General features: G+C 36.6%; 2 protein-coding genes and 1 long non-coding RNA gene across 5 annotated transcripts; 2 read left to right on the top strand and 1 right to left on the bottom strand.

Moving 5' to 3' along the window:
- The first annotated feature begins 6154 nt into the window (after nucleotides 1-6154).
- On the top strand, nucleotides 6155-10789 carry LOC123680565 (leucine-rich repeat transmembrane neuronal protein 3-like). Its single transcript, XM_045618527.1, has 2 exons — nucleotides 6155-6348; nucleotides 9678-10789. The coding sequence occupies exons 1-2, from the start codon at nucleotides 6320-6322 to the stop codon at nucleotides 10639-10641; spliced, it is 993 nt and encodes a 330-aa protein (XP_045474483.1). The 5' UTR covers nucleotides 6155-6319; the 3' UTR covers nucleotides 10642-10789.
- A 5298-nt stretch (nucleotides 10790-16087) lies between these two features.
- On the bottom strand, nucleotides 16088-21363 carry LOC123680571 (mitochondrial import receptor subunit TOM22 homolog). 3 transcript variants are annotated; one of them, XM_045618538.1, is made up of 4 exons: nucleotides 21230-21363; nucleotides 20904-21004; nucleotides 20611-20847; nucleotides 16088-16309 (listed from the first exon to the last, which is right to left on the bottom strand). In XM_045618538.1, the coding sequence occupies exons 2-4, from the start codon at nucleotides 20988-20990 to the stop codon at nucleotides 16241-16243; spliced, it is 393 nt and encodes a 130-aa protein (XP_045474494.1). In that variant the 5' UTR covers nucleotides 20991-21004; nucleotides 21230-21363; the 3' UTR covers nucleotides 16088-16240. The 3 variants fall into 3 exon arrangements, with proteins under 3 accessions (XP_045474494.1, XP_045474495.1, XP_045474493.1); XM_045618539.1 differs by having other exon boundaries at nucleotides 21295-21361; XM_045618537.1 differs by lacking the exon at nucleotides 21230-21363 and having other exon boundaries at nucleotides 20904-21174.
- LOC123680580 lies at nucleotides 18610-19410 on the top strand. Its single transcript, XR_006747533.1, has 2 exons — nucleotides 18610-18748; nucleotides 18970-19410. It is a non-coding gene; the product is annotated as an uncharacterized LOC123680580 (long non-coding RNA).
- Nucleotides 21364-21558: the final 195 nt, after the last annotated feature.

The raw sequence follows: 21558 nt of genomic DNA, 5'->3' as shown, positions 1-21558 counted from the left end.
AGATCCGTATTCACAAGTTTTGCATATCCATCTTCACCATACTCTAAATATATTAAAATTTATATGGCAGGATATGTTGTATTATTTGAAATGAAAATTGTTTCTGAACAATGCTTGGACTGTTTAAAAAGTGATGAACACGGTTTATTTTTGTATTTCTTCGTGAAAGTTTACTTAATCCGACCCTGATCTTTCCCCCACTCTAGTAATAGAAGTAGCCTTGCCTAGTGGACACATTTCTTCTAGCACGATAACTGCTCATAGCGCCTCTTTCTATTCTATCTCTATGGCTTATACACAAGAACATTTGTTGCAGTCTGAATATTGATAATATGATCCAAAGATACGCTTGTGAAAAGAATAGGAGACTGGAATTTGTTATTTAGTTTTTAATATTTAATCATTTGTTTTATATCTATTCGATTATGTTTTGTTTGTTTTTGAAAATATGTAAATAAGTACGGCAGAGCGGTGTGACTTTGAAACACTCCCTAATATTTTAAGTTTTTTATTTGCATAAGGCTGGTCTCAAGAAGAAGCTAGATATGTAGGATCCAGTCATTGTTCCCTGTAAATTGTAAATAATTGACATGGTCAAAAGGATGCTCGGAGACCTATTAGTTTCTTCAAGTGTCGAGGGCATGACAGTTTCAATGAATTTACAAGGAACGAAATGCTATTGTACATAACGTAAAAAGGGAAGTGTTAATTCTTGGGGGTGTCGAAGACATGCCATGTCGGTTGTAAATCTTAGGAGATTTACTGGGGTTAGGAAAGATCGAAAACAAGACGGTTGTACCGGATGTTTCACATCTGCGTATCAGGTTCTAGTCCTTCGGGAATATTCGATTTCCAGGAATCCTGGCTGTACGACAAAACTCTTATTGGACTAGGGGTGGTACTTGGTACTTTCCCCCGATATCGGGGTGGTGCTAAGGGTGTGGCCAAGCCGGAAGAAGAGTAAGTTCGAGTCGAGAGACAGTTCAAGTTCGGTCTAAGTCTAAGTTGAGTTAAGACTAAGTACGGTCGGTCAAGACTTAAGACGTACGACGTAAGGCCGCACCTTCAGTAGGTCCGCATTTCTCCCGATCCGATCCGATCCGACGTTGTCCGATGGTCGGACGACGTCGGAAGAAAAACAAACACCTTTATCTTAATGTTAGTGCCTACAATTGAAACGAAGCTTCCGAATTCTCGATTCCCGACGACTCACGACACTATCCGATTTGACGGCCGATCAATCATCTTTCTAATGTAGGCACTAACATTAAGATAAAGGTGTTTGTTTTTCTTCCGACGTCGTCCGACCATCGGACAACGTCGGATCGGATCGGATGAAATGCGGACCTAATGTAGGTGCGGCCTAAGACGGTTCGCGAGTTAGAATAAGACGAGACGCGAACGAATTAGAGACGAGACGACCGAAAACTTGAAGTACGACGAAGACGTGATACTCGAAAACGTTTCGGGTAATTAAATTTAATTAAAGATGAAATTCAGTACCGTAGTGAGAAACTTGTAATTAAGACCTTCTCAATACTGAGTTTGTACTGTATAAGTATGGCTGTAAATAGATGTAAATAATTCAAAAGAGTTCAATTATTACAAATCCGACAAAGTCACTGAGAAGAAGTGGAAAGGCCAGGTAATCGAATCATACTTCTAGACGATCGATTGACCCATACAGATATGTATGGGTACCATACGAGTTACCGCAAAAAACCTCTTAAATCGAATTTCCATCTGCGAATCATTGCTGAATAGCAACAAAACGCCTATTTTGAAACGGTTGGTGGCTGGTGATGAAAAGTGGATCACTTACGGTAACGTTAAGTGAAAATGGTTGTGGTAAAACTGCAATGAGCCGTCAGAAACGGCCAAGAAGCCAAAAAGTTTCTGCTGTGTGTTTGGTGGGATTGGCAGTGAATTATCTACTATGAGCTGCTCCCATAAGGCACTAATGTTAATTCGGAACTATACTGTCGACAATCGGACCGTCTGATGTAAGAAAAATTGCCCAGAAGCCAATAAGAGAGGAATTGTGTTCCATGGAGACAACGGAAGGCCACACACATGGATAGTGACTCACCAGAGGTTCTTATGCATCCACCGTATAGTCCGGGCCTGGCACCAAGTGATTACCATCTGTTCCTGTCTACTATGGAGAACAATTTTGCTGGGGAAAAATTCGCTTCACTAGAGGCTTGTGAAAATCGAATATACCAATTTTTTGCCAATAGGGACGAGAGCTTCTATGAGAAAGGCATACACAAATCTTCGAAATGGTAACAAATTATCGAACAAAATTGGATCATCATAACTATGGTAATTACCTGAAGCCTTGTTTTTCATGCTAAAATAATGGATTTCTTTTTACTATACCTTATACTTCCTTGTGTCCGAGTTTTCTCATTAGATAAATCTACATATATTTATGGAATATGACAAATTGTTTGAACTTGTTTTTGTATTTCAGAAATTTTGGAAACTGAATATGATATGATTTGCTAAAATACATACATCTTTCTATAAGAAAAAACTCGACTCAGTAGGTACCAACAAACAATTCCGCTATTTTGCTAACCTACATATATGAGCCGTGTCGACTTTCTATAGGCCCCCTGAAACATTATTGTCTGAATTCGCCCCTGAGCCGATCAAACTACCAAGTAACGAGAATTTATGGTTCATTGAGAATCCTTATGCAACACAATATGGAAATTACCAAATAGGTAGTTAGACATAATTTCGCTAAATGTAGAGCAGGGACTGAAAATCCAAATAGCAAAATTCCTCGCAAAATTTTCAAAACAGCTTCAACTCCATAACCAATAAGATTATTGGATAATTATAAAGTGCCTAGATAGGCACTCTGGCCTGTCGATATAGAAAATGGTTACTTGCTACAATTAACAATGTTCTTCACCATTCGAAAAGATGCTAAACAAAAGAATGACAAAAATGATGGAGTATCTGCAAATGGAAAACTAATTGGTCCATTTTTTATGATGAATTTATCAGTGAATCCTCCCCATTTGCAAATAAAAGTGAACTTGGCAACAACAGAGAAAATATTACAAGGAAGGTATGAGAGATTTGGTCTTCAAGATAAATGCCATGTTCGCAAAGTACTTTTTCGATTTCGATGTATTCTTGGTAAATCGCATGAAGATAGTCCGGGTAAGTGACTCACGCTGAATTAAATTGACCCTTGTCCGTGAACTCTATAAACAAATCTGAAATTGTGGTACAGTAATTTTTACATGAGCGTAACACTGCATTAACGCAAGTAAAACGACCAACTTCGCTGCCCACAAAATTCTCACCTAGAAGTGAGACCTGCTTCAGGTCATAAACCTTAAATGACGGATTTGCAACACCTGGGCCTCAATAAAAAAAAAAAAAACGAAACTGATTGCCAATATGGAAAAACACTATGCGAGATGATGGAGTGCAGCATTCGACATTGGGCTGCGTGCTAATATGACAATTCGGACAGTGTGTTCGCATATTTGGGGATCAGTTTCGGTATTCTTTGTGTTGAGACTCAGGGGTTGTCAGTCAGTTTTCAGGTTTATGACCTTAGGATTATTCTTGATGTACCTCCCTTACACATTCATGTGGTGAAACGTAGCCTGATGGAAGGAATAAGAATATCCCCTATCGAATAAACCGAGACACGTGCGCTCAACATTGTCTTAAAATAAACCTTAAAGGGGCGCATATTTATATCACTACAGATAGCCAGGCCACGTTGAGGTCCCTGGGTCTCTGCTGACATGGGATTGTGATAATACCATAAAGCAACTAGCCAGAAGCAAAACATTAAGTTAAGGTTAGATCTCTTCGTGGTAAATCATCCTCCTCGTCGGCGCAGGTCGATTCTCAACAATTAAAGCCGGCTTCTCTGAGCTCAGATCAGTTTGCTTTACTCATGAGAAAACTAAATGAGATATCTACTGATATTTCCATAATTAAAGCTAATCAACAAATCCTTCAGTCAGATCTTTCTGAGTGTAAATCCATACTTGAGAAGCACTCGTCTGAAATACTTCGTCACAACGATACTTTGGCCACCCATTCTCAAACCATTGATCAGCATGGTTTGGATATTGTCACTTGCTCCTCCAGGATTGATCTCTTGACTGAGAGCCACAGGTCCCTCAAAGACGTTGTAGATTCTACTAATCAAAGGCTATCAATATTTGAGAAGTCTAAGCTCTCCACTAGTACCTGTCCTAATCCAAGCATGCAACCATCCGAACTGCTTGATCGTCTTCGGAGATCCCACAATGTTTTGATCCGTGGTGTACCTGAGACGAATTTCAATGAGGATTCCTCTGTTGTTTCGAGGATTCTTGATTGTGTAGCTCCTGATGCAAACTCGCACCGAATCTCAGTTGCAAGAATTGGCGCCCCTTCTACCGATGGTCCAAGGATTTTAAAAGTTTCATTTACTAACCCAATGATTGCTGCTAAGATCCTGAAGAATAAAACAATGATTAAAAATAAACCTGATTGCCGAAATTGCAGTATCTCGGACGACAAGACACCTATGCAAATCAAGGAACTTAGCGAGTTACGTGAACAACTCAAGCGCAGGATAAATGCAGGAGAATCTAATATTAACATAAAATATCTATTTGGTACTCCTGTTATCACTAATATATCAGATACCACACAGCCAAAAAACTAAATTAGCCTGCTGAATCCTAGCTTCACCCGTGAATCCCGAGTTACGACAGCACATCTACAATTGGTCACGAATTCCTTCTCGCTCCAGTCTTCAACTCCTTGTCATACAAGTGAAAGTGTGTAATTTTATTGTGTTATTTTTTTTTCTACAGATAATCTTTGTTATTTTTCGCTTTTCAAGCACTTTACCTTGTACTCCTCTTTAAAAAAAAATTTTTTTCTTTGGGTTTATTGGCATTGCCTCAACTTTGATCGATGTTTAATAATAATAATAATTAATTCTACTGTGGGTACCGGGCCATTTTGTTATTGAAGGGAATGAAGAATCCGATGAACTTGCGAAAAAAGCACTTGTTTTGGCTGTAAGCGTTTCTGTAGGCTCTAAAAAGACCAATATAAGACAGCGGTCCAACAATTGGAGTGGGACAATAGAATAACACTGTGGAGGACCACTCCTGGTCTTGTTCAGGCAAAGGAATTTCTGATGCTTTCACTGACCTATACCATAAGGCTCTTGAAGCTGCCACGACCTGAGCTTCGGGTAATGGTGGGACTGCTGACAGGGCACTGTGCAAATATCTTTTGTAGTCAGCAGATGAGATATTCCCGTAAATAACTAATAAAACAAAATAAGATCTCTTGCATTGTTGCAATACCATAAAGCAACTGGCCAGAGGCGAAAAATTAATTCTATTATGGGTACCGGCCATTTTGGTATTGAAGCAAATGAAAAAGCCGATTAACTTGCGAAAAAAGCACTTGTTGCACTGTTTTGGCTGTGAGCCTTTCTGTGGGTTTTAAAAAGACCAATATAAGGCAGCGAAGTGGGAAAATAGAATAACCTGTGGAGGAACACTGTTGGTGTTGCCCAGGCAAAGAAATTTCTGTCGCTTTCACCGACCTATAACAGGAGGCTCATAAAGCTGCCACGAGCTGAGCTGGTGGGACTGCTGGCAGGACACTGTCGGTGCGAATACCTTTTGTACCTCGTGGGTAAGTCAGCAGATGAGATTTGCTGCCTCTCTGAAAAGGAGGTAGAAACAGCCACCTGGTGTGCAAATGTCCGGAGTTGACTGGCTTAAGAACCACTTATTTGGGAAAGTCAGTCCTGAATGCATATTCAGAAGCCAAAAAAAAACACTTTCCATCAGTTTACTTACATCCAGTTTTGCAAAAAGCATAAACGAAACATTATCACAGAGGTTTAAATGTTGCAGCAAAAACGCTTGATATGTAACATTCTAGATATCCGATTGAGTGCTCTCGTGAACGTTACATATGAAGCGTTAGTCAACTCAATAAAAAAAAGCTTACTTTTAAAATGATTTCTGACTATTTATTCATGATAAACATTACATGTAAACAATAACATTAGGCACGAGTATCAAAATGTTTTTCGGGTATGTAATGATAAGATATACAAATTTTTCTAACATTATTTTGTTTCATTGGATTACTATCATTCAATATTTTCTGGCGTGACTCAGAGATCGTAGTAGGTTATCAGTTGCAGAATTTAGTTTGATAGCTGAAAAGGAATGTAAATGTTGGAAATCTCGGTTGTGTTGATGATTCACCATTAACCAGACAAGAATTCTAATTCATTATAGAAGAAGAAGTGAAAATGACTATTGAATACATACTTCAAGGAAGGTAGGAAAAATTTCCTATTGAACTGTATTTTTTTATTTGATTTTCGGCATCATTATTTTTTTTATTATTATTATTGTTTTTCACTGAACAATGTGTCTATAAAATTTATTATGATTGTTTCCACTACAGACAAGATACAAGAGACTCGAGATAAGGCATGTTCGATTATGGAAATCTAGCAGAAGTTTTAAAATTTGATTTCACATGAGGAGTACTTATTATTATGAAAAAGAACTCTATTTTTCTTGAATCTACATACAATATTCAAATTAGATATCACAAGACCAATGAATATAGGTATAGCATGGGCGCCCACAGGGGGGGGCCAGGGGGGGCCATGGCCCCCCCTGAGATTTTGATTACCTCATTTTTCAGCACAACACCCTCAATATTACTTTCTCAATCCAAAGGGCAAAGAAAGAAGGAAAGTAATGGATTCACAATAATTTTCCAGTTTTCAATGGAATTACTATGAATACATCCATAATATACTATACACATATCCATAATCGGCAGAGGTATTTTTTGAATTGAAAACTTTTTTGACGCGTTGAGCACTTCTTGGGTGGAGAAAAATCGTGGAACCGAACGCAATCCATGCGTGTCAATTTAAAAAAAAAATCCATGTTATATATACTCTCCTATTGTCTTGAATAGATGAAGGTAAGAAAAAAAGTATTGGAGAAAATAGAAAAAAAAAATTACAGATTATAAAAACAATAGTTTTTTGCGGAACTCAAGATATGCCCATACGAGAGAGCAACAAGAACTCTGGAAATTTTAGTAATCTTTTGAAATTCAGAGTAGACGTTGGAAATAAAGATTTTGAGATCCATTCATTCAACGCAGCCGGTTTGAATTTGGACAAACTTGTAGCACAAGGTTATGATGGAGGCTCAACAATGGCTGGTGAAATTCTCAGGGTTCAAAATATCATAAGAGACAAGTACAAGAAAGCAATTTATTTCCGTTGTGCCTCACTAGGTTGAATTTAGTAATAAATGACATCAGTAAAATAACTGAGATTCGTAATAGCATTGGCACCGTTAATGACATTATAGTCTTTTTTCGAGAGAGTACCTCAAGAAGAAATCTGATTCCGAATATTCCTTTGTTTTGTGAAACTCGTTGGTCAGCTAAATATAAATCTTTGCGAGTTTTCGCCGAAAACTTCAATACTATATTCAAAACTCTTTTTGCTATAAAATCTGGAGAAATCTGAATGAATTCTTCATCAACAAAAAGAGCTGCTCAGTTATGGGCTGCAATAAACTCTTTCACTTTTGTGATTTGTTTGACGGTAGCAAGTAAATATCCAAATATATTGGAACCTATAGCAAATACACTACAAGGTGTTTCTATTAATTTTGTATATTTTCACCGTCATATAAATTTAATTATAGAAATATGTGGATAACATCGTTCAGATGATGCATGCTTCACAGAAATTTTTTCCAAAGCATCAACTATTCCTCAGAGTCTCAATATAGAGATTGGAAAACCACGAATTTGCGGTAGACAAATATACAGATCTAATTATGAAGCAGATTCAGCTGAAGATTACTTCGAAAATCTATATTCATCCCATATTTAGATCATTTGATTTCAGCCCTTGAAACGAGATTCTCTAAAGAACATGTAATGCTTTTTTCTTTCTTCAATTTTTTGCCAAAGAATTCAAAATTACTAGATATTGAATCTTTCACATCTAAGGTCGGCAATATGTATAACATTGAAAATTTAGAAAGTATTTATCTATATCACAAATGGATGAAAACATAAAAATTGAAGATCTTATCGGACAATGTAAATTTTCTCCTGCTGTCAAAGAATGCCTTATTCTTCGCCTTACATTTCCATGTACTAATCGTGCTATAGAGCGTAGTTTCAGCGCAGAATTAAATTTCAGATCAGAATAAAATATGCCTATTCTGTTGTATAGCGATTAAGTATTTTGTCTTCAGAATTAATATTGTTTTTATGAGTTGTTTTTTGCAATTTATGATTTGTTAATTTTGATAATATACTTGTTTTTTTTTACATTCTGGAGCAATTCTGTGCTATTTTGAATCATATTTTAGTATCATGATTTAAACTCCATGGTTTGCGTCATTCACTATATATTTCAAGATTTATTATTATTTTTTTATTATTTTTATGAACATAGTTTTATCGAGCATATATGTATATATTTTTTATTTCGTTATAACTCTTTGTTTTTTCTTTATTTATCAGCAATTATAATAATTATTTCATTTCGTTCTCCATATTTTTATATTTATTTTTTTGTAAATTGTTCCATTGAATGTGACTCTTTTTGAAAAGAGTTACCCTATTATTTTACATCACCCTATGTTGTTGATGTTGAAAAAAAATGTTGAAGTGGAAAACTTCATAATTTTTATTTTGCACAGTCCTCCTCCCACTTTTGAATATAAATACAGAAAGAGAAAGAAACGGAATACTGATATCGCTAACGACAATCATGAACGCCTTATCAATTTTCAATAATTTTCATTTTTTGCCCCCCCTGAGAAAAATTTCTGCGGGCGCCCATGAGGTATAGTATATCCAAAGTCACTTGGAGGAAGCCAGAATATTTCGATTATACAAGCGTTGTCCAAGTTTCCAGAAATTCCTTTGGGGCCCCCGAATTCATTACCTAACAATACTTTAAAATAAATCCCGGTATTTAGCGGATCGCGGTATTTACTTCGAATGGACACCTGGCCAAATATATTTTTGTTTGACTAGTTCAAGTTCATGAGCATGATTTCGTTTGTAAAATGTAAATTGTAGGTATACCTAATTAAAAAATCTCAAGACACTTTCAAATGTTTCTACAATACGTCGAATAATTTAATTAATTAATTAATTGAATACCTAATGTCTTCCATGGGTTCTTCTTAAATTTCTTTCAGTATTCACAAATGATCACTGGTTTTGATAATACATAGAGACATGACAAATTCAACTTTTCCTTCTAGCGTTTCGAAAGTGTTACTTTCCACACGCATTGACGTTTGGAAAGTAGTACTTTTCCGCACGCAAATATAAAAGCGTCTGCAGTCTCTTGCGGAAAAGTATCCCTTTCCACACTTGTTAGGAAAATAAATATATTCTTTAATACTTGCGTGCGGGAAAGAAATAGCAGGGGTATTTGGAGAGCTTTGAACTAAAAAGTTATTCATATTAAAGAAAAGATTTCAACAGAATTTCTATAATTTTTTAAAAATTCTTTTACCTTCAATTTGTCTTATCGTTCGAAAATCAAGAATGAAAAAAATTATTTTGCTTCAATTTCATCTATATTTCAATCTTAATTTCAGGATGAAGCAAATTTTGCTGCTCATTTTCGCTGTTCAGATATCAACAATTGCTACAGAGGAAGCTTTGAACTGTGCTGTCTACGAAAAGAAGTATGTCTGTTTAAATTCCACACTTATCCGAATTTCGGAATCTGATGGAATCCTCAAAGGAAATACGTTTCCTAAAATGTCTTCTATTCAGAGCATGGAGTTTATGATGAATAATTTAACCGATATTGAACCAATGTTTTTCTCGAAATTCCCAAACTTGACAGAGCTGACAATAAGAGGAAATAATAAATTTCCCAATATTACAAGAAATTTACTCAAACATTGTAATCATTTGATTACTTTGAAGATATATTTCAATTTGAAATTAAATCACATTGATGAAAACGTTCTGAGAAACTTTCCCCGGCTTAAACAACTGCTTATAAGATCGGAGAGAATACAACATTTGAGAAAGCATGATTTTCAGGTAGCAACTAATTTGAGAGTTTTGGAATTAGATTTGACTACTTTGAAAAAAATTGATGGAAATGCATTCGAACCAATAAGAGACTTAGAAAAATTATCCCTGATGGCGAATAATTTTTTGAAAATCAAGAATGAAATATTCAATTCGATTCCACAACTAGTAGAACTAAATCTTATATACGCAGATATAACAGATCTTAGTTTTCTCAGAAAACTACCAAAGCTGCAAATTTTAAAACTAGCCGGTAATAAAATATCCAGTATATCTGCAGATATCTTGGAAGGATTGAATAATCTTCGAGAATTAGATTTAGCTCACACTGGGATAAAACACATTGATACTAGTCCCAGTTTCTTCAAAAATGTTCCCAATCTGAAAAAAATTGATATCACTTGTCATGACTTAACAGAAGAATTGTTTGTATTCGTAAAATTGGTTGAGCATGGCATAGCTTTGTTTGATAGATATAGAGGCAATGAAAGAATGCTTTCTTGCTCATTTGATTGAATTCCCTTGACAAGGACAATAAATGATAATATTAATCTGTACAGGGTTATTACTAGAGTGAAAAATTACAAGAACGATAAACGATAATATGTATATTTATATAGGGTTATTTTTAAGGTGAAAAATAAATATTTCTCTTCTTATAAAAGTCTGATCTCAATCCACTAATGGTCACGCATTATTTGATGTTTTAGTGTTTTTTTAACATTTCTGAACATCCTACGTACCTACATAATATCATACATCATTTGAAGGAAAAAAATAACTAATTCAACGAAGTAATGATATATAGGGTGTTCCATTAAAAAAAATATAGGTTTGTGTTGAATCTTCAAAACCATAACCCGAAAAAAAAATTTGAGTACGCCACTGGATTCTACGCAGAATTCTGATTCAGACGTAGTTTTTACCTCAGAATTATTTCTAATAACTTCGGAGATAAAGGAGATGGCCGAAAAGTATCAATTTCCAAAATCACCCTGTATCTCTTGAACGGAAACAGTTATGAAAAATCTGATTCCAACTTGAGTTTCACGAAAAAGTAGGACAGGAACGTGAAAACCGCAAGGCTCTATCTCAAATAACAAGCGAGAAACCTGGCTGTCTCACCCAAAATGGGATGCACTGTACATTAATCATCCCCCATTATCTATAAAGGATGGGAGAGTATTCCTTTATGCGAACAATGCATGTATAGTTGTCCATTACGTGTTGAAGGCTAAGGTGAAGGCAGTGTTGTCTCAATGTCCATCCTGGTGCACTCTTAACAATCTCATTATAAATGTAGATAAGACTTTTATGTTGAATTTGTGCAAAACAAAGGCTGACTTCGAGGTTCAATTCGATAAAATTTTACTCAGAAGTTCCTTGGCGTCATAATAGACGAACATTTGAACTGGAACGCACAAGTCGATGGTATCTGCAAAAGGCTTAATGGGTCATGTTATTCAATTAATGTACTGAAAAATCTTTCAGTCTAACGTGCTGATAGAGCTTTATTACGCGTATGTTCATACTGTCTTGAGCTATGCAATAACTGTCTGGGGTCAGGCAACCGACACATAAGGAGTTTTTATCGCCCAAAAGAGAGCCATCCGATTAGTTTTTAGTCTTCAGTAGACATTATTTCTAGAAGTATGGAATCAGAACCCTTATCTCTATATATATTTATAAACTATTGTCCCACATCCATGAAAAAAAAAGTTCCCTCAAAGTTTGCAGTGATGTCCACACCTACTCTACTAGACAAAATAGCACTTTTGCGCTGCCGCGACCGAAGCGAGAAATGTTCAAAAAATCTCCCATGTATGCGGTAATGTCCATATATAATCTGTTACCATTTATTCCATTGACGTATTTCGTGATTATTGTTCTCATATTATAAATACCCTGTTGTATGTTATCTAATTAAGAAATTGATTGCTGTTTAGATACAAATAATTGTGTTAAAATCTGTGTATATGATATTATATTTATTGTACTTAGTGTATATTGTGTTTGACCATATTGATTGTACATTAGGAATTATTTTTTAATTCAATTCTATTCTATTTAATTGCAATTTCATGACGCGTCAAGACTCCTGTATTGAGTGATCGATGAATAAATTATCTATCTATCCATCCACAATTTTCGATACCTCTTGGGACATAAACCCAACTGTCTACGGCAAAATCTGGTTATGAAGGGTGTATCTGGCAGGGATCACTCAGATGATAACTGGTCAGTGGCTGAGTCAGAAAATATATATAAGTCGTAACCTCTACTTGGTGTGGAAAGCTGCGACCATGTTGATCAGACTCAAAGGATCAACATGTGCTGCGCAGAACGCATCACAGTCCCCCACATATTGCGGATTTGCATCAACATAGCCGATGGCATATGCTAAGATATGCTTTTTCGCCCTCAAAACTCGCTAGAGCTCTCTTTCATCGTATCTTCTTCTCTGAGGCGTCGACTCCCGTTGGTTCTGGCAGGAGTGGCAGGGGAGTATGTGGTGGCTTTTTGCTGACCCAATAGATGGAGATCTACCTTATCATCTTCACATATTTTGGTCCCATTAGTTCATTATGAAAAGCAGTCAAGTATTGAGGAGGATGATTTCATATTGTTGTCTTGATATTGATGATACTATATGTTGAACAGTTATTTGGGCTGTTTCCATCATCTATGCAGTTGGTGCCGTCTTCAGGGTGGTGGTCCTGAGAAGGACCGATTGTTTGGTTCTGAGAAGAACCGTTTGCCAAACTTGGTCTGTCTGGACTTGTACGCACCATACTTTTTTCGAATTCGTGTGAGGGTATCGGGGTTTGAACCTTAGTCGTATCAGTTGCAATCCCTTCACTCTCGCCACTAGTCTACAGCGAAGCAGGTGGTAATCTATACGCATTAAGCTTAACATACGTTACACCTCACTTCCGGCGCAGTAGTCGAATTTTCGGGTTGTGCAGTTATCCGCCCGAATTCCTATTCCTTTCTAATTTGGTGGTGTCGAGATGCTTCCGACCTGGACCGGGTTCAATTTCCTCAGATCAGATCTTATGATTGGTGCCCAGACTTCCTTGATCTCCAGAGACGGCATGCTTATGGGATTCGGAGTGATGACCATGAAGGCTGCTTCTTTGAGTTTCCTCCATTTCGATCTTTCTTCCTTTGATATTATGGAAGCTTCATCCCATTTGATCCCATGTTCCTCATCCCAAGCATGTTGGACTAGCCTGGATTTATCTGTTTCTTACAGTCGAGCTAGTTTTTGCTGCTCTTTGACTCTTGTGTCCAGGGGGGCTTTTAGTCTCTCCAAAGTAAGATCTACCGCACTGGCATGGTATTTATATGCAATTTTTCGTTCTTTGATTTTCGTTGTCAGGTTTCACCTTGGTTAGGTTAGCCCTGACAGTGTTTTAAGTTTGGAATGCAGTTCTCACGCCGTATCTATTACCAATTCTTCTCAGTTTTTCTGATAACCCTTTCACATATGAGATGACCGTGGTTATCGTTTCTATTGATTCGGTTCGTGTTCCTGGTCGGGGTTCTGTGTTATCCCTTGGTGTTCTGGCGATTTCTATTATCTTCTTGGGTAGCCGTTATTCTCGAGAATTTCTGTGATCTTGTCGAATTCTTCTTTCTTATCGTTCAGACTAGAGCATCTGGCTACTCCCAATTTGGTGTTGAGGTTATGGTTAGACTCGAAGTGGAGATACTGACCTGTGTTTGTTGGCTTCCTGTAAATCGTGGTTCGAGTAATTCCTTCCTGTTTGTGTACGAGCACATCCAGGAATAAGAGTTGTTTATTTTCCTCAATTTCCATCGTGAATTTTATGGATTCCTCTATGTTATTGAGGTGTTCTAGGAATCCAGCGATGGTCTCTTTTCTATGAGGCCATAACACGAATGTGTCATCCACGTATCTTCGCCATAGCTTCGGTTTCAACACAAATTGGTCTAGTGCTTTTCCCTCGAAATCTTCCATTATATGTATGCCAGTACCGGGGACAATGGTGAACCCATGGCCATTCCGAATTCTTGTTGGTTGAAGATGTTATCTACCTGGAAGAACGTGGTCTTGATACAGACTGAGAGCACGAAAATTCTCATTATATTTATTTTTGGGGGAGAGAATGTTATACAGTTGTTGTTATCGGTTGTGTATTCTTAAACCATTCATATTTTTATACATAGACAGTTTCTATAGACGCACTTAAATTTATTGGCAAACAGTTGTATGTGGGAAGTAAAAAAAAATTGTAATTACCTACCAATAAGAGTCATTCATTAGCACGAGGTATAACGTCCAACGACGTGGAACAGAGAGATGTGACGTCGACTCACTGATCCACTCCATCACGGCTCCTAGCGTGTTGATCGGATAAAAGGGACCAACATAAGCAGCGAAGGGCACGACCCGCCGCACCTCAAATGTTGTGGCTTCGCAGAGATAGCGTCGATGGCATGATAAGCCTTGCTTTTCCCCCTTCACAACTCGCTTGCGCATTCTCTTTGTCTCCTCGAATTTACCTTCGTCCTCCTCCTCCGGAGCGTCGTCGGTACTGGCAGGGGAGTATGTAGTGATTCTTTGGTTGCTCGAGAGATGACGTCGTGAATTGCGTATCTCTCCCTAATTCGCACCACTTGTGATATAAACCCAACTCACCATGCTCCGTTAGGTTATATAGATGGAAGGTGTATTTTGCAGAGATCACTGAATGCCGAACTGACGATTCCATCAGTGGTTTGGAGCTGGAACGGCGCAATTATAGAAAGGGAAACTTTCGTATAACCAGTCACTTCTTTCGAAATAAATCCGGTCTTTCGCAAAAATGGACACCTGATGGAAGACTACAGTAAAATGGGGATCGCTTTCTGTGGCCTCATTCGATATTTTGTTCTGTGCTTGTAATTAAGAAAGTTATGGAGAAAATATTGCTTTCCTCTTCAAACACAGTAACATGAATTCGCCACTGGCATCAACGAACTAAACGAATATCGGATATTCATCATTGACAACTTCGTTAATCATTAAATAATCATTTCAGATTAGGGTAGCAACCAAAGTACAGTTTTAGGTAACATATTTTTATTTTTCATCAAATTTCATTCGGAAACAATTATTTTAGAGACTGAAAACAATTAATATTATGTTAAAACAAATATTTAAGGCTTACTCACTATAATAAATTATTATTCGTAGCATCATTTTGCTATTAACAGAATTAATTAATACCTCAATCCTATAAGTAAATCGTAAAGAAATTTTGCAGCAATATCTGGGTGATTGGGCTGAACCAGATTTGAGACTTAATCAAATTTGAATCTTTCGCTGGAAAATTAATCATTATTATTGAACTGAGGACCAACTTGAATAAAACGCTCATGTTCTTCGACATTTAATGAAGGATCAGGATTTCCTTGACCTTTACTGTCAAGTATTATGTGCTAGAAAAATTCTCGAGACAATCGTGCATTTTCCTTCCGCTCGGCATTTTTCTATGTCTGTTCTATGAAACAAGACAACTTTCTTCAGAATCAATGCTTGTATTTGCTGTTGTACATTTTACCACCATGAACAGCACAATTTGTCATTTTCACGAGAAACTAAGGAACAATTGTTGTAGTCATTAATTGTACCATGGTTTTTAGAGTCGAAAGTCACACAATTATGTTTTTAAATACTCTATACTAAGTTGAAAAACTTGTTCAACTAGCATGAATTTTCTCCTAAATGACATTCGCCGAATACAACGATTTTGGAAGATCTGGCGAGCCCACATTGGTATTTACACTATAGAATATTTGAGTGTGTACACGTTAAGCACTCGATAAAAAAAAACTACGTTCAAAGCATAATTGATTTTCTCAATAAATTTTATGCAATTAGCTTTCATTGTTCCTGAGAAAAATTCTACAAGAACTACTATAAAAATCTGATAATCAGAGAAAATAAACCTGATCAGTTTTTCCTTCTATTTATTCTACTTAAACTTTACAATAGTAAATGTAAATTTAACAATGTACATGTGACGCATGACTGCAATAAACACAATAACAACAAATTTACAATCAAAGATTTGTATCTTTAGTACAAAATGGTGGCAGTCTCTCTCTATCGTGGCATTGATGGCATCATTGGTGTAATTCCACCAGCTACAGCTGTGTTGGGCCCTAATAACATCTACAAAGATAAAAAAACATTACCGATAAGATCTCTATTTCTCAGGTTCAATAACAATATTCACAAAAAATGTACCTATATCCAAAATCAATTAATTAGATACCTTATATGATTCATCAAGTTTTTTACTACAGTAAATGCCTTCCTCTAGATCTAATGCATAACCTAAATCTTATCAAAAAATGTCTGTTTAAATTTTGTACAGCACTTCCATTATTTTTGATTACTTCAGAAACTCGTTGTAATATTTGTCTCAATTGTTCGTCATCATCTTTAATGGTTTCATAGATTGCCCCCTTGAAATATTTCCAAAGAAAAAAATAATCGAATAGATTGAGATCCGGCGAACATCGTGGCCATACAATTTCTCGGGGGTTGAGTGCCTACTGAGCGCATCCCCAGGTGGCGGATAGTAGGCCTCGGTAGCTAGTGGTACTCTACCGGGTTTTGTGGACATGTCCGAGTATAGCTACTAAATCCGTACTGCGAACCAACTTCTCCTATCCGGCTTAGGGTATTGCACAAGGGTGAACGATGCCAGGCATGCAAGTGTTCTATGATCTGCGCACTCATGCCTGATATACTGCCATGTGGACTCTGCAGACTATGGTCATGTCTCGCGAGCAGAGAATATGTGTCGGGGGTTCTGGCTTAACTACTTTCTCCAACACAAGATGAAATAGCATATGCCGATGTCTGCATGACTAGTGAGAAGATCAAATCTCGAATGTGTGAACTCCGGATATCAGGCAACCTCTGGTTTTAATAATGCCCTCCAGAAACATGCGGGGCTCTGCTTCTGGTCATTGGATTTCCCTAGCTACTCGTGGGACTTAGCATGAACCAAAAGATAAATATCCAGTGCCTTATGCTGGAGAAAGACGCGAAGTCACATCGACCCCAGAGCTGATAAAATTGAAACCACCCTGCATGTCTCCATATGATTAACGCAAAGGAGTGAAATCTTCCACTGTTAAGTGGATATCCGCTATCTTGAGGGGACAGTGATTGTGCTGACGTGCAGGGGATGTTCTCAAGGAGGGGTACTATACTTCCTGCTGTATAGCTTGGTCATGGAGAGGCGCACGGCAAGTGATTTCAATACGACGTGATGGTGACTGTGAGAGGTAAGCATGGGGGTTCAATAATTGGCCAAATGCAGTATTCCATCAGTATATCGATAAGTTGTGCAAGGAAGAAGGACTAACTGTCGATACCTCAAAGACAGCACCGATTCCATTCACTAGAAGAAGGAATCTTAACCTCAGAGTTCCGGTTCTGAATGGCCACACTCTGAACTTTTCCAGTGAATGTAAATATCTGGGTGTTACTCTGGATAGTAAGATCAACTGAAAGAAATATATAGATCTCTTTTCAGATAGACATATAGAGCTCTTTTGCATATACTGCAACCATTTGGGTCTGCAAAAGACTGTACTGTGGTTATACATAGCAGCAGTACGCCCCATTGTCACCTATGCTTCTTCAGCATAGTTGACAAAAACCGAAGAAGTTACCACACGCAGCTGGCTGCAGGAATTGTAGAGGCTGGCCTGTATTGGTGCTAAATACTTAACTCCCACACTGAAGCTGGAGGTTATGCCTCCCTTACACTTACATGTGAGGAAATGTAGCTTGCTGGAAGCAGTAAGAATATACCGCAATTGGAATCTCCGTCCAGGAAACTGGAATGGACTTATGAGGATAATGATGCCAACTATCTTCGATTTCGAAGTACCCTTTGAAACGAACATTGATTAACAGTCTAAATGAACTTCGTAAATAGTTTGGACAAAAAGTGCTCCATATGGTATACCGATAGATCAAATTCAGAAAGGGGCACAGGTATTGAGGTATATGGGCCTACAATGAGGATCTCTGATCCCCTGGGAATTGTGGACTCTATCTTCTAACCGCGACACTAGCTTGCGCCCAAGAATATGTCAAAAGAAATCTCAAAGGGACGCGTACATACATCACTACGGACAGCAAGGCCACGCTGAGATCCCTGGAATCATATAGCCAGGGGTCTCTACTGACATGGTAATGCCATAATACCATAAAGCAACTGGCCAGAGGCAATAAGTACATCTTCTATGAGTACCGTGGCTTTGTGGTATTGAAGGAAACGAAAAAGCAAATGAACTTGCAAAAAAAATCAATGTTGGTGCTGAGCCCTTTTTTGGGCTTGTAAAAGACCAATGAAGACAGCGGTCCAACAATGGGAGTTGGACAATAGAAAAACCCTTGAGAGGAACACTCTGGGTCTTGCTCAGTCAAAAAAATGTATGGTGCTTTCACCGACCTATACCAGGATCCTCTTGAAGCTACCACAAGCTAAGCTTCATGTAATGTCCTAGGCTTACCCTCCTAAGAACCTCTCACATGGGAAAGTCAGTTCTGGATACTCACGAAGTAATAATCAAGGCTCCTAAGGATGTCGTCGGTTTCGTTAACAGTATCGACGGCCTCCCTGGGTTTGTATGAATAGGTAGGGTTATAAACAAAAGAACAATTCGGTCCCAATTCCCGGAAGGCTAACATAACATAACTGTTCGACATATTGTGAAAATTCTAAAACGTTTTTTCAGGAATTTTTATGGTTTATATGATACTCATAACAGATCATAGAAATCAATTATCCTTAAAGAGATATAGAGGAATATTAGTGTTTTTAAATGAGAGACGCTATATTTTTTAAAGAAGTTTTTAAGCCGCAGATTCGTCCAAAAGCATTCCGTTACTGGTTTTTCAAAAATGTCGTTTGAAAGATATAGTTTTTCGATTTCATTCTTTTGATGAGGCACCTCATATTTTTTATTTATTTCGAGATTTAATTCATTTTGTGCCTATTGTATGAGTAATATATCCATATCCCATTAATAAACTCTCCTCTATATCTTTAACACGTTAATTGAAATCATGATTTGTAATGATTGTCATATAAACCATAAAGTCACTGAAAAAAACGTTTTAGAATTTTTCGAGCATCTCGAACAGAAAGCAATATAAAGCGAAATATTTCAGTCATTTTTCAGAAACGCCCAACTCGAGACTGAATCAAGATGTCTATGATCTGCTTTCTGATATCTAATTATTTCGAAAAAAGAAATTGGGGATCCTTGAAGGTTTTTTCTGTAAGTCTCAATGAACTACCATTATCCAAACATGTACCACTCGGCAGCCATTTATGTGCTTTGTGAGCTAGTAAAGAAGAGCTACCAGCAGCACTTTCCTGCTTCTCGCAACTGCTCTATTGACAAATACCTCAATAGTATAGTATCAAAAGATCAATACATCACAGAACATGATATCAAATCGAAAATTATAAAAAAATCAAAAAAGCAATCAGATGACATATGTAAGAAGTACTAATTTGATATAATATAATATATTATTTGATAAACACTTTAGTGTTTGAATCTACATACAATAAATATATGTATGAATATACGTTTTTCAAATTATTATTTCATTAAGGAATAACCTATTTAGTAAAATAAAAATGTCAGTCTCTGTACAATAATGATGAGATTCAATTTTAAATTCCTATTATTTACTTTTCAATTTGAATCAATTATATCGAAATCCAATAACAAGAATTGGAGGAATTATATTTGCCAGATGTGCAACCTGAGCTAGGCTCGGTCCTGGGATTGATGTATAATTTTTGAGATGCAAGATAAGATCTCCCAATTTAACCCACTCTGAAATCCAATTTGAAACACACTTCAAATTTTACACTTCGGTTATTATTTCCTCTTCCAATTTCCAGGATAGTGAGAAAAATATATATGAAAATATCATCGAAAAAAATATCAAGGAATATTCACCGGGTCATTTGTTCCCAAATTAAAAATTTTTAATATTCATTATGAGAAAAGACATTTCAGAAAAAATGAAATTTCTAATAGCTCTGGAAGGTGGAAGGGAAGACTTTTTCATTTGATTTTTGGATTATATACATTTCAAAACATGAACTGGGAAAATTTCAAGGGGTTTAAATTTTTTTCCCTAAACAATTACAATATTAATTGATATCAAAAGTAAATACTACACAAGTGCAATATTTTCAGTATTATAGTATATCATCAGATATTATATCATATTATCCTTATAGTTCAGAGACAAAAATTTTGTTGATATCATTATTATAAAGAGTAGGTAATCAGCCCAGCCTCTTATATGAAAGTGAAATAGGTCAACCAGAATATAAATCTTTCAATGGGAATTAAGAAGCTATATGAGCCAATTGGTTCAAAGATGAAAAAAATGAATCATTTTCATTAGTAGGAGCTTACTTGTTTCTGTTGACTCCTTTGCATTTCTTCCATGTGAGCCCTTTCCACTTCAAAAATGACTGGAGCAAATAGTATTATAGAAGTGCTGAATACTATCCACATAGCAGATCTTGAAAAACTATACAAATTTTTCACTCCAGTCTGTGAAACTTCAGACATTGTTTGTGTTGCAGAACGGACTGATTCAGGGAACATTTCTGTCAATCCCCACAAACGTTCTCCAAGAGTTTCATCGGGCTAAATTATAAAAAGAATTAGCAGTCATCTGAATGAAAATTTATTTAGCAATTTACCTCATCCTCGTAGTCAGACTCTATTTCAAGTTTTTTGTCAGGAGAAAAGTCCCTTGGCCCAGACTGAGAAGTTTCTTGCGATTCCATTCCACTATCGATATCTTCAAAGGATGCCATAAGATTAGTTAATAGGTTATTTATTAGGTTTATAGATTAACAGTTCTCTAGCTAACGAGAATAAAGTTAGTAAGGAAACTTCTGAAATCTGAACATAACCCAAAACAATTCAGTTATTGGAACATGCGCTTATGAACGCGCATGCTTTTGTCTAATGATAAAGAAGATTAGTAAGATCAGAGGTATAGTTATTGATTGAAGATTCTTACGTTATTTTACTCCATTCAAATTTTGTTGATATAAATTTGACAATTTATCTAACCCTTTATCTTACCGGGATTACGTTAAATTTTAACACCATCAGTTCCTGGCGGAGTTACTAGGGGATTTTTTTCAATCTCAGCATTGTAATTTTTGGCCAGCACAGATACATAAATCTATTAAAATTAAGTGAAACTAATATCAATTTCAAAATTAATCTAGACTCTCTATGAAAAATTGCTGCTATTTTTTTGAGAGTTATAAAATATAATTATATTTTATTACTGTTGCAGCTTAGGTTAGATTAACACTCAGTGGTTAATAATATTAGTTCTGT

Source organism: Harmonia axyridis, chromosome 5 (assembly GCF_914767665.1).
Source record: "Harmonia axyridis chromosome 5, icHarAxyr1.1, whole genome shotgun sequence".
In the NCBI taxonomy this organism is placed as follows: Eukaryota; Metazoa; Arthropoda; class Insecta; order Coleoptera; family Coccinellidae; genus Harmonia; species Harmonia axyridis.
The sequence above is the reverse complement of the archived record's forward strand: the minus strand, read 5'-3'. Positions and strand labels throughout refer to the sequence as shown.

What these genes read in the sequence shown, in the direction of transcription:
- LOC123680571 (XM_045618537.1), bottom strand. Translation starts at nt 21,020, where the DNA reads ATGGCATCCTTTGAAGATATCGATAGTGGAATGGAATCGCAAGAAACT. An exon ending in AGTCTGACTACGAGGATGAG is followed by an intron (nt 20,848 to 20,903) that starts GTAAATTGCTAA and finishes TTTATAATTTAG; the next exon opens with CCCGATGAAACTCTTGGAGA. An exon ending in AAAGGAGTCAACAGAAACAA is followed by an intron (nt 16,310 to 20,610) that starts GTAAGCTCCTAC and finishes TTATCTTTGTAG; the next exon opens with ATGTTATTAGGGCCCAACAC.
- LOC123680565 (XM_045618527.1), top strand. Translation starts at nt 6,320, where the DNA reads ATGACTATTGAATACATACTTCAAGGAAG. An exon ending in GAATACATACTTCAAGGAAG is followed by an intron (nt 6,349 to 9,677) that starts GTAGGAAAAATT and finishes TCTTAATTTCAG; the next exon opens with GATGAAGCAAATTTTGCTGC.